Raw genomic sequence first — 14,860 nt, 5'->3', positions numbered from 1 at the left:
ACAGACAAAAAGACATTTTGATAAAGAATTAAATGTCAAACTCCATTTACCTTCACAGTGAGGGATGTCATTGCTCCATCCATCTGCCTGACACTCACGGTAATTTCTTTGGCTGAGCATCCAGTATCTTACCGAATAAAAAGTAAACAGCTAAAATACAGTCTCATTATGTGACAGAAACAGCAGTGCTGCTGTTTTTGAAGCACAGGAAGTAGGTTTCATATGATCTAGCACAGACTAGCCAAAATGTGACAAAATGAAGTAGTTTTTTGGTCTGCATCTTAACTATGTTCTTTCTTCTAATTGCATACGGCAAAAAATACAAAGAAAATCTGAAAGTAGGAAGTGATCGGTAAGACGGCCTCTTCGTTACAGGGGTAGCAAGCTTTAGATACATAACAAATAGCCTAGGCGTAATTTACTTAATCCATAGCAAGCAGAGTAAAACTCCTGTTGCTCAAGTATGACTGAAAGCCATGTGACAACATCAAATTAGGACTTAGTCCAAACTGTATGTATCTCATGCTTTGATGAACTAGTATTATCTTAGGTTTGAAGGCAACACGGCCACAATGCCATGGCTTCTGCTTTGTCTGCAATGTAGTCAAAGGAAGTACAGCTAGTCTGAAATGACAGTGAAGAACTGTCTGAAATTAAGGGATTAAGGAGAATATTGATTTTAGAACTCTTTTTGTGGAACTCAGACTAGATTCCAGCAATACAAAGATTGATATGCTACTGTACCATGCTTATAGCTGACTTGCATTTCAAGAGGAAAGCATGCAGTCAGAGGCAGACTTAACTAAGCACAACACATATACAAAAAAATATATATGTATTTGCCTTGCTGCAGTTTTCATCAGAGAAGATGAACAGAGGAGAAACAGAGAATTTCCTCCAAGCAGTCAATGAAGGCATATTAGTGAGTCTACTAGAAATTCCTTCCATCAAACATTTTTTACAATACATTTTACTTCATAATGCACTAAAATGATTTAGGCAGGACTGGTGAGTTGTGGTTCTGAATAGGAGACTGTCGTAAGGACTACTGACTTCGCTACCAGAACTGCATCATGACTGCATACTGAGAGCACTGATTCCAGCGTACAAAGCTGCATTTCCATCTGAACTGGCTGGCTGGTGGAGTCAGCTTCACAGACAGACCACTATATTTGTTTTCTACTTGAACAGCCATGATTTCAAGTTAGATACTGCCTTTAGTATTTTAGACTCTTTGGATGACAGCTTCAAGTGCATGAGTTCAGTTACTCCAGTAGCACCAGACATGAGAAAGAGTTATCTTTAGCATTACTGTAATTACATAAATTTAAATTAAACAACTGAGCATTAAATATTAACATTGAATCTGCCTTACAGACAACGAATATATAACTGACACTTCTTTTAACATTAGCACCTTATGTTAACACCCATACATTGAATTAAAAAGGTATTACCCATCATTACATCTGTATTCAACTCTCGCACCAAATACAAATTCACTTCCACTGGTAAGTTCAAAGGAACCAAACTCAATATCTCCAGGATGTCCACAGGGCTTATCTGGTAAAAAACAAGAAGAAGAATCAACCCAACAATTTACACCATACATAAGAATGCAAAAGTGTGAATGAGAGCACTTTTCTAATTATTAGTAGCAAGTATGGGCCTTTCAAAAATGCAAAAATACTCAGCATTAGCTTGATTACCCCCCCCCCCCCCCCCCCCCTTTTTTAATTATTATCTTCAATGAGAAAGTATTGCAGTAAGGATCTGCTGATTTTTTAATAACAGTTAAATAACAAATTAGCAGGTTTTATTCCTTTAAAAAGGCTAAGCTCATCTTAAGTTTTATGACAAAGAGTGGCAGGATGTAACTTCAGCTTTTTGTACAACTTGTGACATAAACAGGTCCAAAGCTTCCGCTACAGAATCCATCCATGACTGGAAATGAAATTTCCTCAATTTGATGGGGATTGTGTTGAGTAAAGATGGATGGTCTAAGGCCACAGGAGTTTTTTGGTCCTCTGTCCTTCCTGCTCAAAGCTCCCCAGAGGACTTTTCTTGTGGTCTGGCATCAACTATTTGCCCTGGATTCCCAAAAGAATTGCAAAGATGAGCACACCATCCCTCTCATTCATCCACTTTGGATGTCATAATATGGACTGGAAAATAAACTGCATAGCTAAAACGTATCAGGCCTCCTCAGAAGAAATCTTCCCTGGTCCTTGGTAACCTAAGCAATTTCACTTCTTGGACCGTATCAGTGTCCTTGTTTTTTCCAAGGAAGAGGTGTTTGAGTAGGCCCTACGCCTGCTCCAGTGTGATTCAGAGAAAACCAAAAACCTCATGGTCAGTTTTGCTGTCCAGCCTGGCCTATCCTGAAAAAGGGACATGGTTACTTGTGGCAGATCATCCCTCTCCTTCTGCCTGCACCTTGCCAGTGCCAGTATCTATTCACTGGGTGGCAGTATTTACTAAAATTTGCTACAAAAGAGCAACACCAATTTTTCTGTAATTTTTAAGATCTGTGTTCACTAAGTTATCCAAACATATAAAAACTGAGAAGGTGAGTAAATGAAAAATGTAAAAGAAACCAGTAACAACTTTATTAATTCATTTTTACTCATCATTTGTATTCATTTCTGTTTGAATGGCACCTGGACTAAATTACATATTATCAAACCAAACATTTATTTTCTGTCAGTAAAAATTTTGTATGTTAGACATGCAAGAAAAAAAGCTGTTTCATCTAAAATTTGAGTTTAAAAATAATTTCTTATAGAAAAGAAATATCTGCTAATAATAATTTATTTATTACTTTATTTATATTTCTTCAGTTTATTCACTAACAAATTCCAAATCAAGGTGTGAGATACTTCTAAACTCTTAACATAGTATACTAGAGATAATATATAGCAGTGCTTATTCTAATCATGAATTTTCCTTCACAGATTAAAAAAGCAGGCAAAGAAAAATAATTTTGCACTTCCAAGAAATTATATCTTTCATAGAACTAGTCGAATAAACTTTAAAGAAGACAATACTGTCTCCTGACTCTCATTCAGAAGCTAGGTTTGTCGTTCATTCTGGTTAGAATGTAAATTTCATCTGCATTCACTTTTTTTCTATAATTTTGGAAGCGAGCTCCTAATAACTTAATAACTTCACATAAATTGGGTTAATAAGACTGGTCTAGAGTAAGATCTTCTCCTGTAAAGAAAAAAAAATATACTCCTTTGATCTGGAGAAAAGGAAGTTCCAAAAATATTTCCTTATGCATACATACTTTTTAGGATGATATTTTAAAGGATGCTGAAATAAGTAAGTTACAGGCAAAGATACAATTTCACATTGACATCACTAGGGAGGAATGTGATCTGTCAGGTCTAATGTTTGCACATATTTTGTGTAAATACTTACTTTTGCATTCTACCCCTGGGGGATATTGCTTCCATGCTCCATCAACACACTCAAACACAATTCGTCCAAGTTTTATATACCCAGGCCGACATCCATATGTTACTTGAGTACCATGTGGATAGGGAGGTTTGTCCCATATTTCATTAGGCACTTCTTTAATCCTCCTAGGAGGAGGTTCTTCACAAGCTAAAAATTGTGAATAAAAATATTGGTGACTGAAGCATGTTGCAAGTGCCAAAATAATTTTACAATAGAAAATGTAGCAAGAAATCCTGGTGGCATTTACAATCAAATGAGCATACATCTACTTAATCATCACAAAATAGGAAAGTGCCAAGAAGCTGCATTTTGTAGGAATATGAACTGACATTTAGAAGGACATAAGAGCAATCACGGAAATGCCAAGAAACCACACGGGACAGTCAAAATGCATGAAATAGATTTCAGTTACAAAGACCAAGATGACATTAGTGCCCAGGTTCTCACCCAGACACATCTTACCCTTCCACCTGCTGGAGCTCCTCCATGCCTGTCCTTCCATTACCACAGAGGAGAACTCTGTGTATGCAGTTTCCTTTCAAACTATTTTCTTCTGCAGCCACCTCCATCCTTACTGACATTAAGTTCATGCGTCATTTGATCAAGTTCTATCGTATCTCCCCTCACGTTTGTGTTGCCTAAACTTTCTCTCCAGGCTGAAATCACTTGATATTCCAAAATTTAATTCCTCCTGTCCATGAGATTAGTTCTTATGACAAGTTACTTACTACACAATGTAATTAATTCTGGGTTACCTTTGTTAGCTTCAAAGCATTTTGATGCAACTTAGGGAGCAGATGGTATTGTGTGAGATTTCTCATTAGCTCAATATTATATAGTACTTCCCAAAAAGCTCCTTCCTGGGCCTTCTTCAGTGTCTCCAGTATACAGAAATGTACAACTAAGCTCATATGAATTACAAGAAATGAGCCTGAATTAATATTAATTAGAAGTTCCTCAACAGCTTGAGAAGGAGAAAAATTGGACTACAGGGGAAAGAAACAAATGTTGTGAAGCTGTTAGTAAAAGACTAAATGATCCTTGTGAAGTAACATTTGTTGTTGTTGCTGTTTATAATAATTGACCTAATTTCAGTGACTAATTCTCTGTGCTTGGGTGATTGAAATGTACTTATTTAAAGGCTGAAGCTTTACCCAGAGCAAGAGAATCTGGGCAGTCTAGCTAATTAGATGCAATGAAGTCTGTCTTCCAGCTAAACATGAAAGGTAAGAATTCACCAAAAATATATAAAACAACCTCTGAGAAATGAAGACTTGGAAAAGAAATGAAACTTCTGTATAGAAAATAAACAGGAGAAGAAACGTCCACCAGGGAAGGAAATCTCTTGGTGAGTAGACTCATTACTCAGTTGACAGTTGGCACAAAAGTCCTCTCACAAATTTAGTTGTAAGGCCACAGGTTTGAGAAAGCAGCAATGCTCTCACTGAAGCTTTCCTACAGATTGCTCAGGTGCTGCCTGAAAGTGGGACTACAGGGAAAATATTTCGGATCTTTCCTCGCTCAAGGGAAGTGGAGCTATGGCTTGCTGAACTAAACTGTGGAGATCACAACTACAAATTAGGTAGCTGTGATTTCTAATACAAAGTGAGCAGATTAAATACTCATTCTTCCACATCAAAGCGTGGAAAGTGAATTTTACTTTAGTTGTACAAAGACATACCCTTGAACACTCACCGATTTTATTTCAGTCAGTAGAGTACCTACCAAATTAGAGGCATAATTTTAGAAAATTGTTTAAAATTCAGGAAAAAGATCTGTTACAAGAAAAAACACACCTCTATAATTACAAGTGTACTGTTGCTATGGCATTTCAAAATATGAAGAAAAGAATGTTAACTGTGAGATCCAGTAACTTTATTTTGGCTGTCTTAAGTAGCCAGAAGCAGACAAGCTTTGACAATACTGCTGAGGTGCTAAAGGAGGAGTATGCCCACACATTCCCTTTTTTTCCAACTACTTTGATAAGTATGCTCCCTGCTACGAATGTTTGTATCTGAATAAAAATTATTGCTTCTATCCACTAGAGGGTACTACCCTACTGTCAAAAAAGGCAGTAGGGCCTTCCACTTCACAGGATTTAAACGCAGGCACTTTTTAATAACTTTTTTGCAAAATGCAGGAATAAACAAAATGAACAAGACTCCTTTAGCTAGTCCTGTCTTTTACATGTGTTAAAAATGGTTAGTTTACCCCATAAAAGTTCTGTGTAATGATGAAAAAAAGAAATTTTCTAATTCCGCATGTTTTTCATTAAAGCTCGTTAGAATTAGTGCTTTCAGTTTGCAAGCTAAGAAAGAAGACTGCAAATTCCATTATTTAAAAAAGAGGCTGTTTCGTACAGGCAATGCTTCTCTGCTCTATTCCTCTCTTGCTTCTGAGTTATTATTATTTTTAGCAGAACGAGGCCTCTTGACTCCTCCTTGTCTACATTTATAAAAAAAAAATAACGCTATGCAAAAGACAAACTCCTGATAGTCTCTTCATCATTACTAAAACATGCTTCCTTCTGGGTGCTATTTCAGCTCTCTCTGATTATTCTTTACCACTCCTGCCCTGATGTCAGACTATGTGTTACCACAAAGTGTCACAGTATTGGTAAGTATTTCTGACTACAGTCAATTTTATATTTTTTATATTGCAGCTTCTTAGTAGATTGAGAAGAAGTAGTCTGCTGACAGGATGCACTTCAAAACTATATCAATTACATAATGCACTCACCATGTGTACTCACCAAAACTGGAAGGGTTTCATTCTTATATTAGAAAGCATGCACTTAAATACATACCTTCAAATCCTTTAGTGAGAGAACAGGAGAGCTGGAATTAATCACTTAGTATTTATATGTGACTTGACCTCAGTCAGAAATAGCTCAAGCTGCTTTCTCGCTGTCATTACGCTGGTAGCAACTTCCATAAAGTCAAGCATAAATTATGAATTCAGGTAGAGGTATTTTTCAGCCCTTGTGCAAAAACCCAGCTCTTGAACAACTCACACAGACTTTCAACATGAAACTTGAACTAAGAACCCTGCATGATCCATGGTAATAGCTGTCCCAGATAAATCAAATATTGCTACACTCACATTCCTCTGCAATCTCTCTGATCTAAAGAAAGCATTGTGAAAAGGAACTGCAAATTCAGGGAAACTTTCTTTTCAAATTCCAGACTTTTCTGGACTTCCTTGCAAACAATTTAGACTTTATTAGTTGCTTTGGAGCATTCTTTATTATAAGGATATATAAAAAAGATAATAAATTTCATTAATGTTCTGATTTTTTTTCAGTTTTTCAAAGTAGAATCCATCAGATTGTTTTGATTAATGTCTTCATAATCTTCACCTAAAATTAAAAACAACCTGAACCAAAGACACACTAGCTCAAAACCATCTAGCACCCTTTTCACAACAGCCTATGTAAAGAAACCCAGGCAGAAAGAAAAAAAGGAAATTACTAAACAAACATTAAACAAGATAAACACAATATCAAAAAAAAAAAAAATTGAATAGAGAAGCAGAAAATATCAAAGGCTTCTGAAGATACCCAGAACACTAGCTACCTCTTTAAACATGTACAAAAGCACACCTGTATACATTTATTACATTTAATAAATTAAAACCAGTCTGTCAGTCAACCGACATTTTGTAAGGTTCTCAGTCAACTTAGTAATCATTCCTCTTTCTCAGATCATCTCACAGATTATTCCGGACAGAAAGAAATGCCCATTTAATGCATATTTCCTAATTTAATCTACTGGCTGTTTACAGGTTTTAAATGTTAGAATAATTAACAAACATAATCAATAACAAATGAGTTGTCTGACTGCAGCTTATAGGGATACTAACCATTAAAAATTCTGTTGCAACAGATTATAACAGCAGTAGTTATCCAAATAAATAGGTGAAATAATACTTATGACAGGATACCAGATACTGCCAGAAGAGAGCTCAATTATCATGATGCGAAGTTCATTAAAATGGGCTACAATGCAAATATTTTATTTACATATTGGTTTTGTTACCAACTTCACACATACTTTACGAAAGGTTTTGCTGTTGTCGTGTGTGTGTGTGTGTGTGTGTGTGTGTGTGTGTCCGTCCCTTAAAGCTTACCTCTTTCTGCAGTACAATAACACATCCAACATAAGAGCATAGCTGTATAGCCCAGGAGCGACATCCTAGAGGTTCAGAAATTCAGCAAGCACACTGGTATTGTAGCCTACTTTTTTTGATTACTCTTATTTCCACTCCTGTTTTATTCCCTAACTGCTCCAGGGACTGACCTTGCAAAGCATTTATACTCTGATTTCAGCAGTCACTTCCCCTAATCCTCTTGCAACACACAAGTGTTTATTTTTTTTTTCCCTCTCTAAACTTTGCTGAAAGAATAAATAAACGTCTGGCAAGCCTTGTTTTTACATTAAACCTCATGTTTTCATATTAATCCCTTCCACACTCAGATGTTTATTTCTTTTAGTATCCAAAACAAATTGTACAAATAAATTTCACGATTCCATGTGTCTTATATGCTCAGTTAAAAAACAGAAATTCATATTAAATGAAATGTGTGTAAAAATTAACTTCTCTACTATATGCATATCATTCAAGATTTGTGTTGAAAACAATTGAAGTGAAAAGCAGACAAAAATACAAAGTGACTTACTAACTCACTGGTTCTCATGTAAGATAATCAACTGCCCAGAACAAAGGAAACTTACTGGATTAAATAAACGTAGTTGATATTGAAGCACTTGTTTCAATACCACAAGAGAAATGATAAGATGGAGATGTGCATTAATGGTAAGATGGATAATAAACTATCCAAAGAAAAATCATAAAAAAGCTTGTGCTAAAAGAACTATATGCCAAACTGGCCTAACAGAGGAATTCCTCAAGGATTCATGTAAGTAACAGTCTTAGTAATATTCTCATTAAGTTTCTTGGCTTTATAAGAAATGCACTCCAGTGGAAATGTGGGTAACATGATGACAATTATTTGATACTGAGAATTAGGGGGAAAAAATGTAACAGTACAAACTGCTTTCAGGAGATGCATGTAAAACAGCTGCATGCCAGATACCCCATAGTGGTCATGTCTGACTGGCAGGGAGTACGCACAGACCAATCTTGTATATACTCCCAAAAGATGCAGATAACATACTTTTAAAATCACTGGCTTAGTTAGCCTACCGATATAGGATAAAAATTAGTGTGTTTAGAGAACAGATCTCAAATCAAACCTGAATTCCAAAGCAGTTAAATCTTTTTTTCTTCTCAAAATGCAGCTGGAATCAGTTTGGGTTTTGTTTGGTGGGGTTTTGGTTGGTTGGTTGGTTTTGTTGTGTTTTTTTGTTTGTTCGTTTTGTTTTGGTTTTGTTTTTTTGTTGTTTGGGTTGGGTTTTTTTTGTAACCTGGGCTGTGTTTTCAATTACCAGTTCTAAGAAATGGTCTTAGTGAAAACTGGCATTCAGCTGTTTCACCTACAAGAACTCTTACAGACAGCATAACATCTCTTCCCTTCACTACCCCTTCCTCTTACATGGAAAATGAACTCTCACTCTGCTCCGTGACCCAATGATGATCAGCCTGCATCCATTTTGCAGCTACTGGTGCATACTTGATCAGTAAAAATATTTTTTTTTTTGCACCTGCCTAAGTTCAGTTCTAAGAAACAGCTCCTTGCAGAACTTCACTGCCCAAATCTTTGGTAAAATGCTATGTGCTGCTACCGACAGCAGTGCTCTAACTGCACCAAGACAGTCCCACATTGATAATAAACTTTTAATACCATGCACATGAGGTTGTGCACCCACCCACAGTTACACACACAGCCCTCCTCTTACACATGCCCTCTGTAGGAGATGCGGGTGCTTAATGTGTACCTGTGCTGCACCTCACAACCTGTTAATGCACACACTGGGGAGAAAGCACCACACGAGGTCACATATGCACACCCAGTTGTGAGCCTGTACCTGTTGCACCCTGTGCTGTTACCACCTGAGCTGGATGCAGGCTGCTGGCAGAGTCAGATAGGGATGATGCTCTGCTGGCCCCAGGCAGAGGTTTTGATGCCAGTGGGTGAACATACAAGTATCAAACTCAGTTCCTCCAGTTTTGACTGCTTGCTCTGTTCCCACTCTTCTCCCTACTGTTACAAAGTTTTATTTGTCCCTTACATTTATTTCCAAATTGGCATCTACCTTGTTTCAAAACTCACCCTAACTCCATGGTTACTGTTTCATCTGGCTGATGGTTGTCATCCTCTTTAATATGAGCAGCTGTAGCACATGCACTTTCAGACAGTTCTGGATGCGTGAACTCACACTCCTGTCTTAACAGCTGTTGTTGTTTAGGCCATTTTACCAAGGATGGGCCACATGAGCACCCCTGCAAATAGAAAAAAAACAATATTAGGAATTCTTTGAATATTCCTTCAGCTTCTTCTAATGTAAATTAGGTAACAGCACCTGTTCAAGCAGGGTTTTGCAGCAATGACAGGAGACATATGTCCAATTCTGAAAGTATTTTGTGCCACACTTCTAATTACTCTTAAGTACTATCTCATTCTCCTGCCTTAGTGCTCTGTTAATGAAAAGTGAAGTGAAAATTACTTGAAAAGGGGTAGAAGGAAAAAAAAAAAAAAAAAAAGCTCTGCTGTATAAAAGCAGCTGTCAGCATCTCCAGTTAAATGAAGTCCTCCTACTTGCAGCCAAGTGGAGATTTACTGGAAGGCAATTCAGAGGTTATTACCATTTCCAACCAGCTCTACCCCCACCGTTGCAGTACTGCTATTCCTCTTATTCCTACAGTTTCTTGCTAGGTCACCACAGATGTCAGAGGACTGTGGTGCACCAGGACCACGGATAGCCCTGAAGTGGATGCTGTTGCTTTTTGGATCTGTGCTATGATGGTTTAGCGTCTAAGAATACAAAGATCATGTCATATTGTGTGCCTTGTGTCTGAAACAACCTTGTAAGGATCATGCTTGCAGTAGAGTCATGCTCACCTGGCTATGGAAAACATGCCGTCTGCCTACCAAGATTTCAGTTTAATTACACACATGACAAAAACCCAAACCTACCTACTTTTTTTTTTTTTTAAATCCTTTCACAGGTATTATAACATTGGAAATACCTCACATTACTCTTGCGCTAGCTTTGCAGCTTTTTCAGTGACCTTAAAATTCTGTTCTCACTTTGGGCTATTTCACTCTGTTACTGTTTCTAAATTACTATTAAACCTTTCATGCTAGCAGAACACTCTGCTGCTGCACAGCCATTTAAACAATAGGCACCAAGTGGAAAGACAGAAGAACTCCAAGAACATCTTTTCTCTGAAGTTTAAATAGCAGCATTGTACTCTGGAAGGTATATCAGATAGTAAAATCAAGAGATATGCAAAATACACAATGAAAAGTAAATGGGATCATTACATTTTTAAAGGTATGCAAGAATAGCAAGATTTGGTATTTGTTTGGAAAAAACACATGGAGCAGTCTGGAGCTTGTGTTGCTGCTGCTTATAGAAAACTATGATTATTAGGGTTTTTTTTGATTTTATTATGTATTAGTAGTATTCCCCCAATGGCTGTGCTTTGTTAGAGGATAATTAAAATGATCATCAACTATTCCTGTTATTAGTTCAGCATGCAACCCAGCTACCTAGCAAGGAGGTCAGATAAGCATTCCTTTCTGCAGAAACACTGCAGAAACTCTCTGGACAACATCATGATTATTTATGTGACCATAGTACTCAGACACCCCTGCACCCAGACTGTACTCTCAGATTCTGAATGAGCCAAAATTTTGCCTTATGCCTAACAGCCAGGAATCTAGTAAGCCATAACGAATGTGCATTTAGACTAAGAAACAAAAAAGGGTCAAAACTGATATGCTTATGTTGACCTAACCCACTATCAAGTTCTTTTTGAGAAAAGGATGTGAAAGACTGGTATTGCAGTAGAGATTTTTTTGCAGCAAGGGAGAAGAAAATGATGACTCTTTCAAATTATAAAGTGTGGGAATAGGGAGTATTAGGGAAAGATGCAAGACAGAAGTAATAATCTGAATAGGAAATGAAAGAAGATAGATCCTGGACTTTTTTATTTTTAGCTTTGACTTTTAGAGAGTGCTGATCTCAGAACACAGCACAATAAAACTGGCAAGAAGTTGGCAGCAGGGTAAATTGCTATTTTATTTATTTCCCATATCAGCAAAAGCAAAGAGTGAGTTACCTTTGAACTCTTGCCACATACGTGCACCTGTTTTGCTTCATCTAACAAGCCTTTCTGAGCAGTACATTGCAAACGCTGCATGCAGCAAGCTGTGAAAAAGGGTGAGCATCATACCCCAGTGATCCCAAGATTTTACAGGACCTGCATCTCTCGAAAGAAACAGTAATCAGCGAAGCTATGTTTAAGAACTCTGTGGTGTAGAAGCAAGGAAAGATGCACCATCTGTAACAACAGCAGAGACTATCAGAGTCCTGAATTGAACTACCTGTTGGTTACCAGTAGAACTCTTTCCATCACAGCATAAAGCTATGTGCTGGATTCTCAGCAGGGCACGTTATTATGCAATACGCTCCAGGCTGCCATACTGAAGCTGACACTGTATGTGCCATATCAGCTTTTAACTAGCTTGCCTTCTACACAGAAATCCAACTGAATGCAAAAAGTTCACTCTTCAACACACAGTGTGAATGCATGTACCTAATGAGATACATGGTATTTTAACCATATATATGGAGAAGTTATGGAAATAACTTCTTGTGTATCAATTAGCTCCTGATCCAGGAAAATTTAAATCTGAATCTAAGAATTGCACCAGGGTTAAGACTGGGCATGACTTCGTTCTATAGGAAAGGAATGCTGTGACTGAATGGTTTAGGTCAGGGGTCCTCAAACTATGGCCCACGGGCCGGATACAGCCCCCCAGGGTCCTCAGTCTGGCCTCCGGTATTTACAGACACCCCCCTGCCCCGCCAGTGGTTGGGGGGGGGGGGGAACCAAGCAGCCGCAGATGACTGCCTGCCCCTGCATCCGCGCGCCGGCCCCCTGGTTAAAAAGTTTGAGGACCCCTGGTTTCGGTGAAGGCATAATCCAGGAAGGCAAATCATGGCAGGCTGTGAAATATAGTATTTCTGTTTACCAGAACTGGGGCATTACGTGCTAAGGATGACAGATAGGCTTCATTACAGCAGGCCTTCTAAGAGCAAATCAAAAAGCCATTATTCACTATTTCAATTTGGTGACAGCTAATTCAAACAAATAATCATATGGGTAATATGTGCTTGATCAGTCATATAAAGTTTCCATACTGTCTCCCACTTTCAGACACTGCCTACAAATGTCAGTCACTGGAACAATTCCATTTCCCCGTATTTTTGCTGGGCCTGTGCCACCCCTCCCGAGGCGCACAGCAGCCCCCAGCTAATTAAAAGCAGGAACTGACCAACGGCGTATCGCGTTTGCGGCCGTGATTTTGGAAAAGCCGAGTCCCCAAACGTGGGACACATGTCACTGGCCAGATACTCCTGCCTGCCTGCCGAGGGGAAAGGCACGGTTATGACAGACCCGAGCCCGCTCACAGGAGCCCCCAGCAGTGACATGGGGGCTCGGCAGGGGCTCCCCAATATCAATCACCTCAGTTTGCGAGCTTCGGGGCCTGAGGAAGCCCCAGGCGGCGCGGAAGGAGGCTGCTGGCCGCGGGCGGCAGGCTGGTGAAGGAGCCCCAGGACGGACACAGAGAGGGGCTGGGGCCGAGCCGGTGCCCGGGGCGTGCAGCTGCTCCTCTTGCCAAGTGCCGCGACGCGGGGACGGACCCGGCCACAGCCCCCCGGCCCCTCTCCTGCCGCCCGTCTGCGGCGCCGCTGGCGGCTCCCCGGGCTGGCCGGCAGGGCTCCCCCCCCGGCAGGGCTCCCCCTCCGGCAGGGCTCCCCCGTTCCCCCCGCGGCGCCGGGCAGCTCTTTGTTGTCAGCCGCGGCGGGCAGCGCGCGCGTCTTGGCGTGCGCGCTCGCTCGGTGGGCGCGCGGCGGGCCGCTCCCCGGCACCTGCCCCCCCCCCACCGCGGCGCGAGGCGAGGCGGGACTTTCAGCCCGGCGACCGTTAACCGCCGCTCGCCCCCTGCAGCGCGAGCCAGCCCCGCAGGCCGCCTTTGTGCGCGCAGCCCCCCGCCTGCCCCGCCCCGCGCCCCGCCCCGGCCCCGCCCGCCCCAGCCCCGCACGCCGCGCCGGGCTCTTTCCCCACCCCGTGCGGGCGGGCGGGTGGCCGCTGCCCCCTCCGGGCAGGATGGTGGACCTGGACAGCGAGGTGCCCCCGCTGCCGCCGCGGTACCGCTTTCGGGACTTGCTGCTGGGCGACCAGGGCTGGCAGAGCGACGACAGGTGAGCGCACGGTCCGCGGGCGCGGGGGGCCGCGGTGGCAGCCCGGGAGGGAGCGGGGCTGCTCCCTGGCCGGCGCCCCCTGCCGCAGAAGGGCGGCCCGGGGTGGTCCCGCGGAGCGCGGTGCCCGTGTGTCGGCGCGCACCGGCCGCGGGAGGCCGGGCCCGGTGCAGAACTTTGCCGGGAAGGGGACGCGACGGCGGCGGGGGGCTGCGGTGCCCCTCCCCGTAGCTGAGGCGAGTCGCGGCCGGCGCCCCTCGCCGAGGCGCTGGGAGCCGCGCAGCCTCGGGGCCCGCTGCCTCTTGCCCCCGGCTGCGGGGGGAGGGGGAGAGGGACAAGTTGCGCCACCGGCTCCGGGTGATGAGATGCGGCGCGGGGGAGCCCCAACCAAACCAGCTTGTGCCACCGGTCCGGAGGCTGGCGGCCGGCGGCGCGGGGCGCGTTTGCTGTTCGGTATGCATGCTGCTTTACATACAGTTCCCTTTCATGCAAGGATCCTAGGCTTGGGTGCAACTACATTAATTTATTCCTTTATCAATTATTTCAAGGACTGTCACCATCTTCAATTACAAACCGATAGAAAAAGGTGTATGTTTGTGTCAAGTCACATAATGCCTTTGAAAGAAAAAAAAAAACAAACACCACCAAACCCGTGATACTAAAACAAACAAAAGAACCAGGGATGTGTGTTTAATTTCAAAAAGCTAAATGAACAGTATTCATGGCCACCCCCAGCACCATGCTACTTTATTTGACCGTAAAACCTGGCTTGTCAATTACATGATCCCATCCTGCAAAATTATGTGTGATCCATTTTTTTAGTAACAATTGTGGTCAAATGACAGAAAAGCAAAATTAGCTAGTAATATATAATGGCACATTGGAGCATTTTAATTCAGTATGTTTACATTGTCGGAACGTGTGTTTAACTCGGCAGTCAAAAACTTTGTTTTTAATGCTGGTCTACATCATTTACATTTAGCTACTTTCCTAAAGAAAGATGG

The 14,860-nt window shown here is 41.4% G+C and overlaps 2 protein-coding genes across 2 annotated transcripts in view; one reads left to right on the top strand and one right to left on the bottom strand.

Annotated features, from left to right (window-relative positions):
• Positions 1–7,751, bottom strand: part of CFH (complement factor H) — a 34,662-nt gene extending 26,911 nt beyond the window's left edge. The window contains exons 1-4 of the mRNA XM_040611121.1: positions 7,591–7,751; positions 3,424–3,609; positions 1,458–1,563; positions 51–127 (exon numbers count right to left, since the gene is read on the bottom strand). Of these exons, the coding sequence (XP_040467055.1) occupies positions 51–127; positions 1,458–1,563; positions 3,424–3,609; positions 7,591–7,654 (433 nt within the window). The 5' untranslated portion in view covers positions 7,655–7,751. The remainder of the gene's footprint in view (positions 1–50; positions 128–1,457; positions 1,564–3,423; positions 3,610–7,590) is intronic.
• Positions 7,752–13,686: 5,935 nt separating this feature from the next.
• Positions 13,687–14,860, top strand: part of KCNT2 (potassium sodium-activated channel subfamily T member 2) — a 149,447-nt gene continuing 148,273 nt past the window's right edge. The window contains 1 exon segment of the mRNA XM_040611123.1: positions 13,687–13,859. Within this exon segment, the coding sequence (XP_040467057.1) occupies positions 13,765–13,859 (95 nt within the window). The 5' untranslated portion in view covers positions 13,687–13,764.

This window comes from Falco naumanni, chromosome 11 (genome assembly GCF_017639655.2).
Source record: "Falco naumanni isolate bFalNau1 chromosome 11, bFalNau1.pat, whole genome shotgun sequence".
Taxonomy (NCBI): domain Eukaryota; kingdom Metazoa; phylum Chordata; class Aves; order Falconiformes; family Falconidae; genus Falco; species Falco naumanni.
Note: the sequence above shows the minus strand (reverse complement) of the source record. Positions and strands in the feature narration are given on the sequence as shown.